Source organism: Cetorhinus maximus, chromosome 9, assembly GCF_964194155.1.
Source record: "Cetorhinus maximus chromosome 9, sCetMax3.hap1.1, whole genome shotgun sequence".
Classification (NCBI taxonomy): Eukaryota; Metazoa; Chordata; class Chondrichthyes; order Lamniformes; family Cetorhinidae; genus Cetorhinus; species Cetorhinus maximus.
Window position 1 is genome coordinate 144,020,450 of NC_135887.1, and position 20,966 is coordinate 144,041,415.

At 44.3% G+C, this 20,966-nt stretch overlaps 1 protein-coding gene across 2 annotated transcripts in view; it reads right to left on the reverse strand.

Moving 5' to 3' along the window:
• Positions 1–2,044: 2,044 nt before the first annotated feature.
• nat10 (N-acetyltransferase 10) overlaps positions 2,045–20,966 on the reverse strand; it is a 115,794-nt gene continuing 96,872 nt past the window's right edge. For both annotated transcript variants that reach the window (XM_078549576.1, XM_078549575.1), the window contains exons 28-29: positions 7,587–7,670; positions 2,045–2,581 (exon numbers count right to left, since the gene is read on the reverse strand). In XM_078549576.1, coding sequence (XP_078405702.1) covers positions 2,482–2,581; positions 7,587–7,670 — 184 coding nt within the window. In that variant the 3' untranslated portion in view covers positions 2,045–2,481. The remainder of the gene's footprint in view (positions 2,582–7,586; positions 7,671–20,966) is intronic.

A 20,966-nucleotide genomic window follows, 5' to 3' on the forward strand; every position in this document is an offset into this window, starting at 1 on the left:
TGGATCAGATAGCCTCCATCGCCCATTTCAGTACAGCATCAAATCTATCTTCGTAGCTCAGTGACCTTAGGTTAGGCACAATCCTTGTCAATCTTCTCAGCACCTTTTGGAATCTCTGCCCTTATTGAGGTAAAACTAGATACAATACTCCAAATGAAGATTGTGGCAATGCCCTTTACAACCTCAATGTTGTGGTCCCAGTTTTGCAATGCTTCACCATCCCAGGGCTGCCTTTGGCTACAGCCTCTTGTCAATGTAACTTGAGAATACACTCAAATGACCACACCCAAATCTTTCTCCTGCTCATTTACCTTCAATTTACACCCAAATAATTGCTGCCCTAGAATCCTGGAACTCCCTACCTAAAGGTATTGTGGGAGCATCTTCACCACATGGACTGTAATGGTACAAGAAAGCAAACCACCTCCACCTTTCATGGACAAGTGGGGATACCAACATACGAATTAGGAGCAGGTTAGGCCACTCGGCCCCTCGAGCCTGCTCCAGCATTCAATAAGATCATGGCTGATCTGAACGTAACCTCAACCCCAAATTCGTGCCTACCCCAGATAACCTTTCACCCCCTTGTTTATCAAGAATCTATCTAGCTCTGCCTTAAAAATAGTCAAAGACTCTGCTTTCACTGCCTTTTGAGGAAGAGAGTTCCAAAGATTCTACCCTCAGAGAAAAATTTCTCCTCATCTCTGTCTTATATGAGCGACCCCTTATTTTTAAACAGTGACCCCTAGTTTTGGATTTTCCTACAAGAGGAAACATCCTCTCCACATCCACCCTGTCAAGACCCCTCAGGATCTGAAAGGTTTCAATTAAGTCGCCTTTTACTCTTCTAAATTCCAACAGATACAAGCCTAACCTGTCCAGCCTTTCCTCATAAGACAATCCGCCCATTACTGGCATTAGTCTAGTAAACCTTCTCTGAACTGCTTCTAATGCATTTACATCTTTCTTTAAATAAGGAGACCAATACTGTACACAATACTCCAGATGTGGTCTCACCAATGCCCTGTACGACTGAAGCATAAACTCCCACTTTTGTATTCAATTCTCCTCACAATAAATGATAACATTATATTAGCTTTCCTAATTACCTGCATACTCACCTTTTGTGATTCATACACTCGGACACCCAGATCCCTCTGAATCTCAGAGCTCTGCAGTCTCTCACTCTTTAGGTAATAAACTTCTTTTTTATTCTTCCTGCCAAAATGAACAATTTCACATTTGCCCACATTATACTCCATTTGCCAGATTTTTGCCCACTCACTTAACCTATTTATGTCATATTGTAGCCTCCTTACATCCTCTTCACAATTTACTTTCCTACCTATCTTTGCAAATTTAGCCACCATTCCTTCAGTCCTTTCATCCAAGCCATTTATATAAATTGTAAAAAGTTGAGGCTGCAGCACTGATCCCTGTACCACACCATTCATCACATCCTGCCATCCAGAAAAAGACCCATTTATGCCAACTCTCTGCTTCTTGTTAGCCAGCCAGTCTTCTATCCATGCCAAATGTTACTCCCTATACCATGAGCTTTTATTTTCTGCAATAACCTTTGATGTGGCACCTTATCAATGCAATAAATAACAGCCTTGGCAGCAATGCCTACATCCCGAGTATGAATGATTGCGTGTTTCATATGATCAGGACACCCAAAAGTACTTTGTAATGAACAAATCACTCAATGTAATTTTTTGTACATTAGCAAGTATGATGGTCAATCTATGGATAGTTGATTTAAACCACTTAAGTACAATACTCAAATTGTAATAGCTTGGTGTACTAAGTAAAAGTGTTTGCATGCTGCATCTGACAGTTCTTATAACTGTGCACAGTACATTCATAGCTTGTATGAAATATTTGGAAGGCTCCATGGCTGTTCAAACACACACAGATCGTTTTTATTCCACTGGATTTCAATATAGCTAAACTGCTTGTAAAGCATAAAGACTCAAACACTTAAATCTTTACTCATGAACACACTAAAACTAAGGAAAGCTAAAACAAATTGACTACAAGGGAAAATAAAGCCAATTTTTAATACACTTAGCAACATCTCATTTTTACATGAACATTTTTACATATTATTAAGTCGTCCTATGTATAAATCCACAGACAATGCTTAAAACTCAACAGCATGGATGTCAACTTGGCTGGAGCAACTGCATTAAAAATCCAATAGCAAACCTGGAAATGTCAGAGTGGGTGGGGGAGGAGGAAAGATGTGGTCATCTCTTGGAGAATTCCAGAATTTCAAAACAAGATGCAGCAAATACTAAACTTGTCATCTGCAATTCTGCAAAGTCCATGACTTCCCATCATTCTCAGAGGCTCATTTCTTACAGTGGGGGTGACTGAAATTAATCAGAACTCCTTCTTCTTGCCGCCATTTTCCATCAACCAGGCTGGATATGAATGACTAAATTTCAAATAAATGTGTTAATTTGGTCATGTAAATTATTTTGTCCACTTTGGTTTCTTTTCCTTATCCTTTTTCATTCGTTTCTTCTGTAGCTGGAGACCGCTTCTCTCTCTAGAGTCTTGCTTTCTTTTGGCACTAAATAATTTTAAAAAAAGTATGATTGACCATGTGCTTCCCATTACATACTGCGCTTTCTACAAAATAACAAGTTTTGGAAATGATAGGATAGCTCAGTAAGATTAAGAAGCTAAGTCCATCTTCCAGGCTTCCTTTCTTTTTGAACTGGGTTTATTGCAAACACCCTTACATCATCAAATCTGGGGACCTACAAAGTGTATGTATACATTTTGGCAATGACTCAGAGTAAAAGGTGGGCCCTGGGACAGGCAGTCAGCAGCATCTAGAGGAGAGTGTAAGAGGAGGGCCCTGGGACAGGCAGTCAGCAGCACCTAGAGGAGAGTGTGAGAGGAGGGCTCTGGGACAGGCAGTCAGCAGCACCTAGAGGAGAGTGCGAGAGGAGGACTCTGGGACAGACAGTCAGCAGCACCTAGAGGAGAGTGTGAGAGGAGGACCCTGGGACAGGCAGTCAGCAGCACCTAGAGGAGAGTGCGAGAGGACGACTCTGGGACAGGCAGTCAGCAGCACCGAGAGGAGAGTGTGAGAGGAGGACCCTGGGACAGGGAGTCAAAAGCACCTAGAGGAGAGTGCGAGAGGAGGACCCTGGGACAGGCAGTCAGCAGCACTTAGAGGAGAGTGTGAGAGGAGGACCCTGGGACAGGCGGTCAGCAGCACTTAGAGGTGACTGAGGGGGTTTAGTGAGAAGGGAGGAGGTGCTCCTTTCCTTTTCTACCTTTCCTCAGAAAGGAGAGCGGCGGCCTTGGTAAGACCTAGTGAATAAATTAGAAAAGTGTAATATTTTTAAACAAATAGCTATACTTGGATTTAACTGAGAAGCGCCAGGAATAAGGGAAATTTAGGGCCAATATAATAAAGTAATATAAATAATCCAAAGTAGATTAAAGTTAACATAAGGGAAGTAGAGTTAAGGCATGGCAGAGCAGCTCAGTCAAGTGGAATGCGTGCTCTGTAATACGTGCGATGCCATGGTCACTGCTGGTGTCCTAGACGACCAAACGTGCAGCAAGTGCTGTCAGCTGCAGAAAGTTGAGCTCCGGGTTTCAGAGCTTAAGCGGCGGCTGGAGTCATTGGCACATCCGTGAGGCTGAGAGCTACATCGATAGCACGTTCAGAGGGGTGGTCACACCGCAGCTTAAGGGCCTGGGGAGAGAGAGGGAATGGGTGACCACCAGGTAGTCCAAGAGAAGTAGGCAGGTAGTGCAGGAGTCCCCTGGGGTCCTGCTCACAAATTGGTTTTCTGTTTTGGAAGCTGGTGAGGGCGCTGGTTCCTGAGGAGTGCAGTCAGAGCCAGGTTTGTGGCACCACGAGCGGCTCAGCTGTACAGGAGGGGAGAAAGAAGAAAGGAAGAGCAACAGTGATAGGGGATTAATTGGTTAGGGGAACAGGCAGGTGTTCCTGTGGCCGTTGACATGGCTCCAGGATGGTACGTTGCCTCCCTGGTGCCAGGGTCAAGGATGTCACCGAGTGGCTGCAGGACATTCTTTCTGGTGGAAGTGAACAGCCAGAGGTCGTGGTCCATATTGGGACCAATGACTTAGGAAGGAAGGGGGATGTGGTCCTGCAATCAGAATTTAGGGAGCTAGGTAGAAAATTAGCAAGCAGGACCTCAAATATAGTAATCTCCGGATTGCTCCCAGTGCCACGTGCCAGTGAGTACAGAAATAGGAGGATAAGACAGATGAATCCGTGACTGGAAAGATGGTGCAGGAGGGAGGGCTTTAGATTCCTGGGACACTGGGACTGGCTCTGGGGGAGATGGCACCTGTACAAGCCGGACAGGTTGCACCTGAACAGAGCTGGGACTGAGTTCCTTGCAGGGCGTTTTGCTAGTGCTGTTGAGAGAGCTTTAAACTAACTCGGCAGGGGTGTGGCAACCAGGAGAGAGTATTAGAGAGGAATACCAGGGTGCACAAAATACTGGGAGGGACAGTTAGCACTAATACAGAGAACAGTAAATTAATAGGTGAAGTCGGGGTGAGGGAGAAAGTAACATCTAAATCAGGGTTACTGTGCATGTATGTGAATGCACGCAGTATAGTAATAAGATTGGGGAGTTACAGGCACAGATTGCCATGTGGAAATATGATGTTGTGGTGATAACAGAGACCTGACTCAAGGAAGGGCAGAACTGGTTGTTAAATATTCCCGGGTATATTCCCAGAAAAGATAGGAAAGGAGGAGGGGTAGCGATATTGGTTAAGGAGAGCATTGCAGTGCTGGAGAAAGAGGATGTCCCAGAGGGTTCAAGGGCAGAATCAATTTAGCTAGAGCTAAGGAACAAAAAGGGTGCAATTATATTGCTCGATGTAGTCTACAGACCGCCAACTAGTGAGAAGGACGTAGAAGAACAAATCTGCAGGGAAATTACAGAGAGATGCAGGCATTATAGAGTAGTTATGTTGGAAGACTTTAATCACCCGAATGCAGACTGAGGCAGTGGTAGTGTAAAGGGCTGAGAGGGGCAAGAGTTCCCAGGTTGTGCTGAGGAGAATTTTCCACAGCAGTATGTGTCCAATCCAACAAGAAAAGATGCACTGTTGGACCTGGTTCTTGGAAATGAGGTGGGCCATGTAGATCAAGTGTCAGTGGGAGAACATTTAGGAGACAATGATCATTATATTGTATGTTTCAGAATGATGATAGAAAAGGACGATAGGCAATCCAGGGTTAGAATAATTAATGGAACAAGAGCCGACTTCGAATGGGGCAAGAACGGAGCTGGGCCAGATAGACTGGAACGAAAGATTGGCAGAAAAAGCAGTAGCTGGGCATTAAGCTAGCTTCAAAAAAAAACTGTTCAAAAACAGTCAAGGTATATTCCATCGAAGGGGAAAGGTAGGGCAAACATTTCTTTGGTTCCCTGGATGAAAAAGGAGATTGAAATTAAGACAAAGAAGAAAATGTGCGCTTATGACACACGTCAGGTTAAAACACAATTGAGAACCAAGAGGAATACAGAAGGTTCAGAGGGGAGGTGAGAAAGCATATTAGAGAAGCAAAGAGGGATTATGAGAAAAGACTGGCAGACAACATAAATGGGAATCCTAAAGTCTTCTATTGGCATAAAAATAGTAAGCGGGTGGTAAGAGGAGGAGTAGGGCCGATTAGGAACCTAAAAGGGAATTTACATATGGACGAAGGGGCCATGGCTGAGATATTTAATGAATACTTTGCATCTGTCTTTACCAAAGAGGTAGATGCTACCCAGGCCATAATGACAGATGAGGAAACTCCGTCACTAGAACTGTTTAAAATAGATAAAGAGGAAGTGTTGAATAGACTGTTGGAACTTAAAGTTGACATGGCACCAGGACTGGATGAGAAGCATCCAAGGGTATTGAAGGAAGTGAGAGTGGAAATTGCAGGGGCACTGGCCATAATCTTTCAGTCTTCCTGAAACCCAGGGGAGGTGCCAGAGGACTGGAGAATTGCAAACATTACGCTCTTGTTCAGAAAAAGGTTGAAAGGATAAGCCCAGCAATTACAGACCAGTCAGTTTAACTTCAGTGGTGGGCAAGATTCTAGAAACAATTATTCGAAATAGAATTAGTCACATGGAAAAATACGGGTTGATAAGGAAGAGCCAGCATGAATTTCTAAAGGGGAAATCGTGTTTAACTAACTTGGAGTGTTTTGAAGAGGTAACAGAAGGGGTCAATGTGGGTAATGCTGTTGATGTGGTGTACCTGGGCTTTCGAAAGGCATTTGACACAGTGCCACACAACTGACTAGTGAAAAAGGTTATTGCTCATGGAATGAAAGGGACAGTAGCAACGTGGATACAAAATTGGCTGAAAAATCAGAAGCAGAGAGTAATGGTCAATGGATATTTTTCAAGTTGGAGGAAGGTTTGTAGTGGAGTTCCCCAGGGGTCAGTATTGGGACCCTTGCTTTTCCTGATATATATTAATGATCTAGATCTTGGTGTGCAGGGGACAATTTCAAAGTTTGCGGATGCTATGAAGCTTGGGAGTGTTGTGAACTACGAGGACAATGGTGTAGAGCTTCAAAAGGACATAGGCAAGTTGGCAGAGTGGGCAGGTAGGTGGCAGATGAAGTTCAATGTGGAGAAGTGTGAGGTGAAGCATTTTGGTAGGAAGAACATGGACAGACAATATAAAATAAGGGATAAAATTTTGAAGTGGGTGCAGGAGCAGAAAGACCTGGGTGTATATGTGCGTAAATCATCGAAGGTGGCAGGGCAGGTGGAGAGAACAGTTAATAAAGCATATAGTATCCTGGGCTTTATTAATAGGGGATAGAGTACAAGAGCAGGGAGGTTATGCTGAACTTATATAAGACACTCGTTAGACTTCAGCTGGAATATTGTGTACAGTTCTGGGCACCACATTATAGGAAGGATATAAACACATTGGAGAGAGTGCAGGAGAGGTTTACAAAAATGGTTCCAGGGATGAGGATAGATTGGAGAGGTTGGGGCTGTTCTCCTTGAAGAGAAGGGAGCTAAGAGGAGATTTGATAGAGATGTTCAAAATCATGAGGGGGCTGGACACAGTAGATAGGGAGAAGCTGTTCCTGCTCGTAAAAGGATCAAGAACGAGAGGGCACAGATATAGTGATTTGCAAAAGAAACAAATGTGACGTGAGAAAAAGGTTTTTCACATAATGAATGGTTCAGGTCTGCAATGCACTGTCTGGAAGTGTGGTGGAGGCTGGTTCAATCGAGGCATTCAAGATTCAAGGGCGTTAGATGATTTTTAAAATAGAAACAATGTGCAGGGGTGCAGGGAAAAGGCAGGAGAATGGCACTAGGTCATAATGCTCATTTGGAGAGCCAGTGCAGACACAATGGGCCGAATGGCCTCCTTCTGTGCAATTAAAATTCTGAGATTCTATACTATTTTCTCAAAAAGTCCATCTGAGGTGCATTGTGGTTATGGTGCCCAAAGCTGCTCAAGTTCATTCAATAAACACAGTAATACTACGAAATGACACCATTAATCCAAAAATAACTTATCCTACACATAGGCACATGACTCACCCCTGAATGCTGATAACTGTGGCATTCTCTCCTGCTGTCTTTAACACTTCATTCCATTCATCGTCATTTCCACGGATCATATACCTGGACAAAAAAAAAGTTACAAATATCTGCAGTCCTAAATAAGCAATACTGCATACTTCTATGGTGCAAACAAAAGAAAAAATATGGATGTAAATACATGATGATCAATCCTTGCATGCAGCTCACTGCAATTCATGATAAGTCATACACCAAAACTAATCTAATGCCCAATTGTTGCCAATAATTATTACTGAACTTAAATAATATTCATGAAAGGATAATGGAGAAACATCTTAATGAAATTCTTTCATAAGTAAAGATCTTTCACATCTGCACATGGTTCACATTCGAGAATGAATCATTTATATTTTGATTCTATATTCTGTAGACTAATACGACCAATTAATCTGCAGTGCCATAATAAACCAAGCTGCTACACAAAAGCTTAATACTGTAGAAAGCCTACAGGAGTATAGAAAGTACAGCGGTGAAGTAAAAAAAGTAATTAGAAAGCAAAAAGAGGATACGAAAACATATTGGCAGGAAAGATCAAAGAAAACCCAGAAGTGTTTTACCAGTACATTAAGAGCAAAAGGATAACTAAGGAAAGGGTAAGGCCTATCAGAGATATAGATGGTAACTTGTGCTCCGATGCTGAAGATGTGAGCAGGGTTCTCAATGAGTACTTTGTCTCTGTCTTTATTAAGGAGAGGGATGATGCAGACATTCTGGGTAATGAGGAAGTGTGTGAAATATTAGATACAATAAGCATAGTGAGAGGGGAAGTACTGGAGGGACTGACATCTTTGAAGGTGGAGAAATCACCAGAGCCAGATGCATTTTATCTCAGGCTGTTAAAGGCAGCCAGGGAGGAAATAACGGATGCTCTGAGGATCATTTTCCAATCCTCACTAGGCGAGGTCCCAGAGGATTGGTCTGTGAACGTTGTTAAACACATTACATTGCTGAAGTGTTTCCATTCCTCCCTCCTCCTCAAACCTAAAAAAAGAGGAAGAGGCAGTACCTTCAGGAGTGCACCAGACCTGTGAGGGACACTCTTCTGAAAGTTAATTTTAAAGAAAAAGCAGCTGATTGGTGAGTAAATCCTGGGAGCAGACTTGGAGGGAGGAGCACCGGAACGGTGAGTATAAATCTAGCTTACCTCAGGGATTCGCGGCCTTGTCTCCAGGGAACAGACTCGGAGGGAGGAGCACTGGAGCAGTGAGTGTAAATCTAGCTTAGCTCGGGGGGATTCACGGCCTTGACTCCAGGGAGCAGACTCGGAGGGAGGAGCACCAGAGCGGTGACCTTGGGGCAGAGTAACTGAAGCCGAAACTGAAAAAGTGATGTCACAGGAAAGCTGTGACCTGATTGGTTGGTAGTAAATCTGCATCAAATTTGAAAAAAAAAACACGGCAAAGCTAATTAATAAATTAATTATCTAAATTGAGATGGCTGGGCAGGTGATGTGCTGTAGCTGTATGATGTGGGAGCTGGCAGATCCCATTGCGAGCCGCAGTGACGATATCTGCAGCAAGTGTTGGTTGCTGGAGGAACTCCGGCTCAGAATTGATGAGCTGGAGTCCGAGCTCCGGACGCTGCGGCACATCCGGGAGGGGGAGAGTTACCTGGACATTTTGTTTCAGGAGGTGGTCACACCCGGTAGATTAAGTACCTCAAGTCCAGTCAGTGATCAGGGTCAGCAGAGTGTGACTGTAAGTGAGGCAGGTAGAGGGATCCTGTGTTCAGGAAGAGAGGAGCCTCAGCTCTTGACCTTGTCCAACAGGTACGAGGTACTTGCTCCGTGTGGATGAGGAACAGGGCTGTAGGGAGGATGAGCCAGCTGACCACGGCACCGTGGCACAGGAGGCCATTCAAGAGGGGAGAGCAAAAAGACAAGTGGTAGTTGTAGGGGATTCTATAATTAGGGGAATTGATAGCTTCCTTTCTAAGCAGGATCGAGAGTCCCGCATGGTATGTTGCCTGCCCGGTGCCAGGGTGAGGGACATCTCTGACCGGCTTGAAAGGATATTGGAGAGGGAGGGGAGGATCCAGTTGTTGTGGTCCACGTCGGGACAAATAACATAGGTAAGACTAGGAAAGAGGACCTGTTTGGGGATTATCAAGAACTGGAACTAAATTAAAGAACAGTTCCTCAAGGGTTAAAATCTCCGGATTACTACCCGAGCCATGTGCAAATTGGTTTAGGGACGCGAGAATAAGGGAAGTAAACACGTGGCTAAAGGAGTGGCGTGGGAAAGAGGGGTTCCATTTCGTGGGGCACTGGCATCAGTATTGGAACAGGAGGGATCTGTACCGTTGGGACGATCTCCACCTGAACCGATCTGGGACCAATGTTCTAGCCAAAAGGGTAAATAGGGTGGTAAACAGGACTTTAAACTAGAAAGTGGGGGGGGAAGGGAAGGGTAAAACTCCAAGAAGTATGACTAATGGGAAACAAAGCAGCAGGTTAGCGTGTGGGGGGGGATGGATTCAACTTCATGGAAAACTATGAAAAAACTGAAAAGAAAGGAGAGCCCAGGAGAGGCTATTAAAGTCCCCAGAACACAAAATAGGACAGAGTGTTTGGAAAGGGCTAGGAGTCTAACTTCTAGCACATCAGATAAAGGGACGACAACGAGAAAGGGGACGGGAAATACAGGACTGAAAGTGTTGTATCTGAATGCACGCAGTATATGAAATAAGGTAAATGAGCTTGTGGCGCAGATTAAAATTGGCAGGTATGATGTGGTGGGCATCACGGAGACATAGCTGCAAAGGGATCAGGACTGGGAGCTAAATATCCAAGGATATACATCTTATCGAAAAGATAGGCAGGTTGGCAGAGGGGGTGGGGTTGCTTTGTCAGTAAGAAATGAAATTAAATTGATAGCAAGAAATTATGTAAGGTCAGATGATGTAGAATCTGTGTGGATAGAGTTGAGGAACCGCAAAGGTAAAAAAACCATAATGGGAGTTATGCACAGGCCTCCGAACAGTAGTCAGGATGTGAGGCACAAGATACACCAGGAGATAGAAAAGGTGTGTAAGAAAGGCAAGATCACAATGATCATGGGGGATTTCAATATGCAGGTAGACTGGGAAAAACAGGTTGGTAGTGGATTCCAAGAAAAGGAATTTGTGGAATGTCTACGAGATGGCTTTTTGGAGCAGCTTGTGGTGGAGCCCACTAGGGAACAGGCAATTCTAGATTTAGTGATGAGGCAGATTTGATAAGGGAGCTTAAGGTGAAGGAACCCTTAGGAGGAAGTGACCATAATATGATAGAATTTACCCTGCAATTTGAGAGGAAAAAGCTGGAATCAGATGTAACGGTATTATAGTTGAATAAAGGCAACTACAGAGGCATGAGGGAGGAGCTGGCCAGAATTGACTGGGAGGTGAGCCTAGCAGGAAAGACAGTGGAACAGCAATGGCAGGAATTTCTGGGAGTAATTTGGAAGACACAGCAAAAATTCATCCCTAGGAAGAAGCATACTAAAGGGAGGACAAGGCAACCATGGCTGACAAGGGAAGTCAGGGACAGCATAAAAGCTAAAGAGAAAGCATACAATGCGGCGAAGAGCAGTGGGAAACCAGGGGATTGGGAAGCCTACAAAGACCAACAGAGGACAGCTAATAAAGAAATAAGGAGGGAGAAGATAAAATATGAGGGTAAACTAGCCAGTAATATAAAAGAAGATTGCAAGAGTTTTTTTTTTAGATATATAAAGGGTAAGAGAGAGGCAAAAGTGGACATTGGACCACTGGAAAATGACGCTGGAGAAGTAGTAGTGGGGAACAAAGAAATGACAGAGGAACTGAATAGGTACTTTGCGTCAGTCTTCATGGTGGAAGACACGAGTAACATCCCCAAAGTTCAAGAGAGTCGGGGGGCAGAGGTGAATTTTGGTGGCCATTACCAAGGAGAAGGTGCTAAGAAAACTGAAAGGTCTGAAGGTGGACAAATCACTTGGACCAGATGGATTACACCCCCAGAGTTCTGAAGGAGATAGCTGAAGAGATAGTGGAGCGTTAGTGGTGATCTTTCAGGAATCACTGGAGTCAGGGAGGGTCCTAGAGGACTGGAAAATCGCTAATGTAAACCCCTTGTTTAAGAAGGGAGTGAGGCAAAAGACGGGAAATTACAGGCCGATTAGCCTGACCTCGGTCATTGGTAAGATTTTAGAGTCCATTATTAAGGATGAGATTTCAGAATACTTGGAAGTGCATGGTAAAATCGGGCAAAATCAGCATGGTTTCACCAAGGGGAGGTCATGCCTGACAAATCTGTTACCTGAGGAGGTAACGAGCAGGTTAGACAAAGGAGAGCCAATGGATGTTACCTACTTGGACTTCCAGAGGCCTTTGACAAGGTGCCACACAAGAGGCTGCTCAGTAAGATAAGAGCCCATGGTGTTAGAGGCAAGGTACTAGCATGGATAGAAGATTGGCTGTCTGGCAGGAGGCATAGAGTGGGGATAAGGGGTTCCTTCTCAGGATGGCGGCCGATGACTAGTGGAGTTCCACAGGGGTCAGTGTTGGGACCACAAATTTTCACTTTATACATTAATGATCTAGATGAAGGAACTGAGGGCATCCTGGCTAAATTTGCAGATGATACAAAGATAGGTGGAGGGACAGGTAGTATTGAGGAGGCGGGGAGGCTGCAGAAGGATTTGGACAGGTTAGGAGAATGGGCAAAGAAGTGGCAGATGGAATACAACATGGGGAAGTGTGAGATCATGCACTTTGGTAGGAAGAACAGAGGCATAGACTATTTTCTAAATGGGGAGAGAATTCAGAAATCTGGAGTGCAAAGGGACTTGGGAGTCCTAGTCCAAGATTCTCTTAAGGTTAACTTGCAGGTTGAGTTGGTAGTTAGGAAGGCAAATGCAATGTTGGCATTTATTTTGAGAGGATTAGAATATAAAAGCAGGGATGTGCTGCTGAGGTTTTATAAGGCTCTGGTCAGACCACATTTAGAATATTGTGAGCAATTTTGGGCCCTGTATCTCAGGAAGGATGTTCTGGCCCTGGAGAGGGTCCAGAGGAGGTTCACGAGAACGATCCCAGGAATGAAAGGCTTAACATATGAAGAACGTTTGAGGACTCTGGGTCTATACTCCATGGAGTTTAGAAGGATGAGGGGGGATCTGATTGAAACTTACAGAATACTGAAAGGCCTGGATAGAGTGGACGTGGGGGAAGATGTTTCCATTAGTAGGAGAGACTAGGACCCGAGGGCACAGCCTCAAAGTAAAGGGAAGACCTTTTAGAACAGAGATGAAGAGGAAGTTCTTTAGCCAGAAAGTGGTGAATCTATGGAATTCATTGCCACAGAAGGCTGTGGAGGCCAGGTCATTGAGTGTATTTAAGACCGAGATAGATAGGTTCTTGATTGGTAAGGGGATCAAAGATTACAGGGCGAAGGCGGGAGAATGGGGTTGAGAAACTTATCAGCCATGACTGAATGGTGGAGCAGGCTCGATGGGCCGAATGGCCTAATTTCTGCTCCTGTGTTGTACCAATATTTAAAAAGGGTGCAAGGGATAGGCTATAAAATTATAGGCCAGTCAGTCTGACTATGACAATGGGCAAATTATTGGAAACAATTCTGAGAGGCAGGATAAACTGTCACTTAGCAAGGCATGGAGTGATCAGGGATAGTCAGCATGGTTTTGTTAAGGGAAGATCATGTCTTACTAACTTAATAGAATTTTTTGAGGAAGTAACAAGGAGGATTGATGAGAATAGTGCAGTAGATGTTGTCTACATAGATTTCAGTAAGGCATTTGACAAGATCCCACATAGCAGACTGATCAGGAAAGAGATCCCATGGGATACGAGGAAAGGTGGTGAGTTGGATCTAAAATTGGCTCAGTGACAGGAAACACAAGATAATGGTCAATGGGTGTTTTTGCGAGTGGAAAGTGATTTCCAGTAGTGTTTCACAGGGTTCAGTGCTTTGGCCCTTGCTGTTTGTTATATATATTCATGATTTGGACTTAAATGTGGGTGGCATGTTTGGGAAATTTGAAAATGACACATTGGTCACATAGTTGATAATGAAAATGATAGCTGTTGTCTCCAGAATGATATCAATGGTTTGGTTAAATGGGTGGAAAAGTGGCAAATGGAATTCAATCCAGAGCAATGCAATGTCATGCATGTGGGGAGGGCAAAGGAAACAAGGGAATACACGATAAACAGAAGGATGTTGAGAGGGGTAGAGGAAGTGGGAAACCTTGATGTGCATGTCCACAGGTCCCTGAAGGTGGCAGGACAAGTGGATAAGGTGGTAAATAAAGCATATGGAATGCTTCCTTTATTGGATGAGGTATTGAATACAAAAGCAGGGATGTAATGCTGGAACTGTATAAAATGCTGGTTAGGTCACAGCTGGAATTCTGTGTACAGTTCTGGTCACCATGTTACAGGAAGGATATAATTGCTCTGGCGAGAGTACAGAGGAGATTTACAAGAATGTTGCCGGGGCTTGAAAATTGCAGCTATGAGAAGGGATTGGATAGGCTGGGGTTGTTTTCCTTAGGTCAGAGGAGGCTGAGAGGTGACTTAATTGAGGTGTACAAAATTATGAGAGGCCTAGATACACAGACAGGAAACACCTATTTCCCCTAGCTGAGGAGTCAATTACCAGGGGGCACAGACTTGAGGTGATTGGTAGAAGGATTAGAGGGGACATGATGAAAAACTTTTTTTACCCAGAGGGTGGTGGTTACCTGGAGTTCACTGCCTAAATTGGTGGCTGAGGCTGAAATGCTCAACTCATTTAAGAGTTTCCTGGATCTGCACCTGAAGTGCTGTAACCTGCAGGGCTATGGACCAGGTGCTGGAAAATGGGATTAAAAATGAACAGCTAGCTTCTTTTCTCTCTTTTTTGACCGGCACAGACACGATGGGTTGAATGGCCTCTTTCTGCGCCATAACTTTTTTATGGTTCTATACAGTACCTTCTTGCAACAGGTAATATTAAAAACACACTTGCAGCTAAATCATCCTTTAGAAAATTAAAAGTAATTCCTGTGTACCCCTCAGGTTCAGGAAGTTTAACTGAATCATATAAACTAGGTTAGCCCTAAATTAAATCCTAACCCTAATTCAACTTCGCAACACAGCGATAGGGATGCTACAACAGTCCCGAATATTCCTTGGTTACAGATGGGAAACTGGCTTGGGTTCCCTCTCCTGCCACTCAGTGACCTCTGCTGGTAGAGTGAGGCTTGGTTGTGATGCCTGGCTGCAGCTAAGCGTTATAATCCCAAGATAATGGGTTGGCCATTTTGGCCTGAGATGAGGGGAAATTTCCTCACTGGGGTTGTGAATCATTGGAACTACAGAGGGCTGCAGATGCTTAGTTGCTGAGTATATTGAAGGCTGAGAGCCAAAGACTTTTGGGCACTAAAGAAATCGAGAGATATGGGGTTATGATGAGAAGGTGGAGTTGAAATAGATCAGCCATGATCTTATTGAATGGTAGAGCAGACTCGAGGAGCCATATATACTCCTTCTATTTACGTTCTCAAAAGTACAAAGTCTGCAGACATTCACTGTTCTGGATCCCACATGAATGATAGCTCCTTGGTCAATTTCTTTTAAATGCTGGAATAGATTCTGATTCCATTCCTGTTTCAAGTAGAGCACTCAATGTCCCAAGAACTTTTTTGGGTGAAAACATCTCTTTTACCTTGTCCATGCTTCAGGCAGTGATTCTCATATTTCTGTGCTGCAGTTGCCAGACTCTCCAATAAAAGTAATCTTTATTTACTGATGAAAACCCCATATAATTTTGAATCCCTCTCAAAACTTCTCTTAACATTCATTATGCTAATGAACAGGTTTTCAGTTGTTCTGGAAACTGGCTGCAACTTTCCGATGTTACAACAGTAATTACAATTCTAGACTATAACACCCACTACTCTGCCCCAACCACCTGCCTTAAGACTATCACCTGAAGAGCACTCCACTGTGAAGCAGCATTTTCATTTCCACAACAGGCATCTGTAGCTTCCAATTTGCCCGAGAGAGGGCAGCTCTTGCTGTGAACACTGTTGAACGATGAACTGGACTGAGGTGATCCAATTCGCTTTACGTACGAACAAACGAAATAGAAGCAGTAGGTTATTTGGGCCCTCAGGCCTGGCCTGCTCCGCTATTCAATAAGCTCATTACTGATGTTTGTTTTGAATTTCACATAACCATCTATCCCCCCAATAACCTTTGATTCCCTTGCCTAACAAGAATTTTTTTTTTCCTTTTTATTGATTCACAGGATATGGGCTTCACTGGCTGGGCCAGCATTTATTGCCCATCCCTAGTTGCCCTTGAGAAGGTGGTGGTGAGCTGCCTTCTTGAACCACTGCAGTCCATGTGGTGTAGGTACACCCACAATGCTGTTAGGAAAGGAGTTCCAGGATTTTGACCCAGCGACAGTGAAGGAATGGCGATATATTTCCAAATCAGGGTGGTGAGTGGCTTGGAGGGGAACTTCTAGGTGTTGGTGTTCCCATCTATCTGCTGCCATTGTCCTTCGAGATGGGAGTGGTTGTGGGTTTGGAAGGTGATGTCTAAGGAGCCTCGGTGAATTCTTGCAGTGCATCTTGCAGATGGTACACACACTGCTGCTACTGTGGTGGAGGGAGTGAATGTTTGCAGATGCAGTGCCAATCAAGTGGGCTGCTTTGTCCTGGAAAGTGTCAAGCTTCGAGTGTTGTGGGAGCTGCACTCATCCAGGCAAGTGGGAAGTATTCCATCACACAGATGGTGGACAGACTTTGGGGAGTCAGGTGGTGAGTTACTCGTTGCAGGATTCCTAGCCTCTGAGATGCTCTTGTAGCCACAGTATTTATATGGCCAGTCCAGTTCAGTTTCTGGTCAATGGTAACCTCCAGGATGTTGATACCGGAGAATTCAGTGATGGTAATGTCATTAAACGTCAAGGGGCAATGGTTAGGCTCTCTCTTGTTGGAAACGATCATTGCCTGGCACTTGTGTGGCACTAATGTTACTTGCCACTTGTCAGCCCAAGCCTCGATATTGCATTTAGAGATGGGCTGCTTCAGTATCTGAGGAGTCGCGAATGGTGCTGAACATTGTGCAATCAGCAGCGAACATCCCCACTTCTGACCTTATGATGGAAGGAAGGTCATTGATGAAGCAACTGAAGATGGTTGGGCCTAGGACACTGCCCTGAGGAACTCCTGCAGTGTTGCCCTGGAGCTGAGATGACTGACCTCCAAAAACCATCTTCCTTTGCGCAAGGTGTGACTCTAACCATTATAGAGTTATCTCCCTGATTCCCATTGACTCCGATTTTGCTAGGGCTCCTTGATGCCACACTCGGTCAAATGCTGCCTTGATGTCAAGGGCAGTCGCTCTCACCTCACCTCAGGGGTTCAGCTCTTTTGTCCATGTTTGAACCAAGGCTGTAATGAGGTCAGGAGCTGAGTGGCCCTGGTGGAACCCAAACTGGGCACCAGTAAGTATTGCTATGCAAGTGCCGCTTGATAGCACTGTTGATGAGTCCTTCCATTACTTTACTGATGATTGATAGTAGACTGATGGAGTGGTAATTGGCCGGGTTGGATTTGTCCTGCTTTTTGTGTACAGGACATACATGGGCAATTTTCCACATAGCCGGGTAGATGCCAGTGTTGTAGCCGTGCTGGAACAGCTTGGATAGGGGCATGGCAAATTCTGGAGCACAAGTCTTCAGTACTATTGCCGGAATATTGTCAGGGCTCATAGCCTTTGCAGTATCCAGTGTCTTCAGCTGTATCTTGATATCACATGGAGTGAATTGAATTGGCCGAAGACTGGCATTTGTGATGCCGGAGTCCTCCTGTGGAGGCCAAGATGGATCATCCACTCAGCACTTCTTGCTGAAGACAGTAGCTAATGCTTCAACCTTATCTTTTGCACTGACATGCTGGGCTCTCCCATCATTGAGGATGGGGATATTTGTGGAGCCTCCTCCTCCAATGTGTTGTTTAATTGTCCACCACCATTCACGATTGGATGTGGCAGGACTGTAGAGCTTAGATCTGATCTGTTAGCTGTGGAATCACTTAGCCTTGTCTACCACTTGCTGCTTATGCTGTTTGGCAGGCTAGTCTTGTGTTGTAGCTTCACCAGGTTGATTCCTCATTTTTAGGTGTGCCTGGTGCTGCTCCTGGCATGCCCTCCTGCACTCTTCATTGAACCAGGGTTGATCCCCTGGCTTGATGGTAATGGTAGAGTGGGGAATATGCTAGGCCATGAGGTTACAGATTGTGTTCGAGTACAATTCTGCTGCTGCTGATGGCCCACAGCACCTCATGGATGCCCAGTCTTGAGTTGCTAGATCTGTTTGAAATCTACCCCATTTAGCACAGTGGTAGTGCCACACAACACGATGGAGGAGATCCTCAATGTGAAGGTGGGACTTCATCTCCACAACGACCGTGCAGTGGTCGCTCCTACTGATACTTCATGGACAGATGCATCTGTGGCAGGCATGTTGATGAGGATGAGGTCAAGTATGTTTTTCCCTCTTGTTGGTTCCCTCACCACCTGCCGCAGACCCAAGTCTAGCAGTTATGTCCTTTAGGACTCGGTCAGCTACTGAGCCACTCTTGGTGATGGACATTGAAGTCCCCCACCCACAGTACATTCCACGTCCTTGCCACCATCCTCCAAGCGGTGTTCAACCTGGAGGAGCCCTGATTCATCAGCTGAGGGAGGGCGGTACGAGGTAATCAGCAGGAGGTTTCCTTGCCCATTTAAGACCTGATGCCACAAGACTTCAGGGGGTCCAGAGTTGATGTTGAGTATTCCCAGGGCAACTTTCCCCCTACTGCATACAACTGTGCTGCCACCTCTGCTGGGCCTGTCTTGCCAGTGGGATAGGACATACCCAGGGATGGTGATGGTGGTGTGTGGGACATTATCTGTAAGGTATGATTCCGTGAGGATGCCAGGCTATTGCTTGACTAGTCTGTGAGACAGCTCTCCTAATTCTGGCACTAGCCTCCAGATGATGAGGACGACTTTGCAGGGTCAACAGGACTGAGTTTGCCATTATCGCTTCTGGTGCCTAGGTCGATGCCAGGTGGTCCGTCTGTCTTCATTCCTTTTTTGAGACTTTGAAGCAGTTTTATACCACTGAGTGGCTTGCTAGGCCATTTAAGAGTCGACCACATTGCTGTAGGTCTGAAGTCACATGTAGGCCAGGCAAGGACGGTAGATTTTCTTCCCTAAAGGACATAAGAATCTATCTCCCTCCGCCTTAAAAATATTCAATGACCCTGCCTCAGAGGCACAGAGTTCCAATCTTCATCTCTATTTTAAAAGGGTGACCCCTAATTTTAAAACTGCCTCTAGTTGTGGACTCACCCACAACAAGAAATGTCCCTTCCACGTCTACCTTGTCAAGACCATTCAGGATCTTATGTACTTGAATCAAGTCACCTCTCATTCTTTTAAACTCCAGTAGAAACAAGCCCAGTCTGTTCAACCTTTCCTCATAAGTCAATCTGCTCATTCCAGATATCAATCTAGTAAACCTCCTGTGAACCGCCTCCAACACATTTACATCCTTGCTTAAATAAGGAGAGCAAAACTGCACACACTATTCGAGATCTGGTCTGACCAATGCTCTGTATAACTGGAGAATAACACTCTTACTTTTATGTTCAATTCCTCTCCTAATAAAGGTTAGCATTCCTTTAGCCTTCTTAATTACTTGCTGTACCTGCATACTAACTTTTTGTGACTCATGCACTAGAACACCTAGATCCCTCTGCACCTCAGAATTCTGCAGCCGTTCTCTGTTCAAGTAACAGTCTGTTTTTTTCTTCCTGCCAAAGTGAACAACTTCACATTTTCCCACATTATACTCAATCTGTCAGATGTTTTGCCCACTCACTCTACCTATCTATATCTGTCTTGTCAGGAAGATAGAATAATTTTCATAATGTAATTGGAACTTATTTTAAAGTTGAGTAATATTTGGGTCTGTGCGTGCAGGACTTAATTGAATTAATGGAAGCTGATCTGAAGGCTTTGATGTAGCATAAGAGAAGCTAGATTGAAGATGTTAAGTAGGTAAACATGGGGGAAGTTTTAGAATGTAAGAGGTAAAGAGAACATTTGCATTTTTAAATAAACCAGGCTAGCTTGAATTCAAGAGGGAGTGAAATGTTACACCTAGCCAGGTGAAGTTAAGAAACAGTGTTTATTTTCCCAAAGATTACTGGTAAATTTGGCACTATGATAGATTTTATTATTAGAGAGATAAAGTCCAAAGACATAGTGAAACAATGGGAAAGGGAAAAATATGTATAAAGGAGCGAAGATTGTGTGTAAAGGTAGGCATTTTAAGATATAACACAAGTGTGAAAAGCCTCCAACTAAGCCTCAAGCTGCTATGTACAAGGAACTGAAGCTGAGAAAAACTCACTTTGAATTCAACTGTTCAGGGTATTGTGTGTTACTTTGCCTGGGTCTCTGTGTCTCACTGTTGCCTTAACGGAGGTGTAGCTGGGCTTTAGTTTAATTAGGGGATATAGAAGTTATCATAGTAGTAACTTGTAGGTCTGTGTGTGTGCTCAAAATCATTTCTTCTATTAATAAAGGCTTAATTTAGTTTTGTAAGACACTTATTAGACTTAGTAGCCTTTTTTTTAACTGAATTCAAAGCCTGCATCTTGAAATAAGTACAAAATAGTTGTGGTAGCTGCTTCAAGTTTCTGTCAGGGATTTGGGCAGCTTGGCATTTACCATCCGCCTGCCATAAGTCTTCAGCCTCCTTATGTCCTCTTCACAACATACTTTCCTACCTATTTTGTGTCATCTGCAAATTTAGCTACCATGACTTCACTCCCCCCATCTAAGTCACTGATATAAATCATGAAAAGTTGAGGCCCCAGCACAGACCCTGCGTGACTCCACTTGTCACATTCAGCCAATCCGAAAACGAACCATTTATGCACGCTCTGTTTTCTGCCAGCCAGCCAATCTTCTATCCATAATATGTTACCCCCTGCACCCTGAGCTTTTATTTTCTGCAATAACTTTTGATGTGGCACCTTATTGAATGCCTTCTGGAATCCAAGTACAGCATGTCTACAGGCTCCCCTTTAACCAGAGAGCATGTTACTCCTTAAAAAACTCCAATAAACTGGTTAAACATGATTTCCCATTCACAAAACCATGCTGCCACTTCCCAATTACCTTGAGTTTTTCTAAGTGCCCAGCTATAACCTCCTTAATGATCGATTCTAGCACCTTCCCCATGACAGACGTCAAGCTAACTGGCCTATAGTTTCTTGTTTTCTGCCCCTCTCCCTTCTTGAA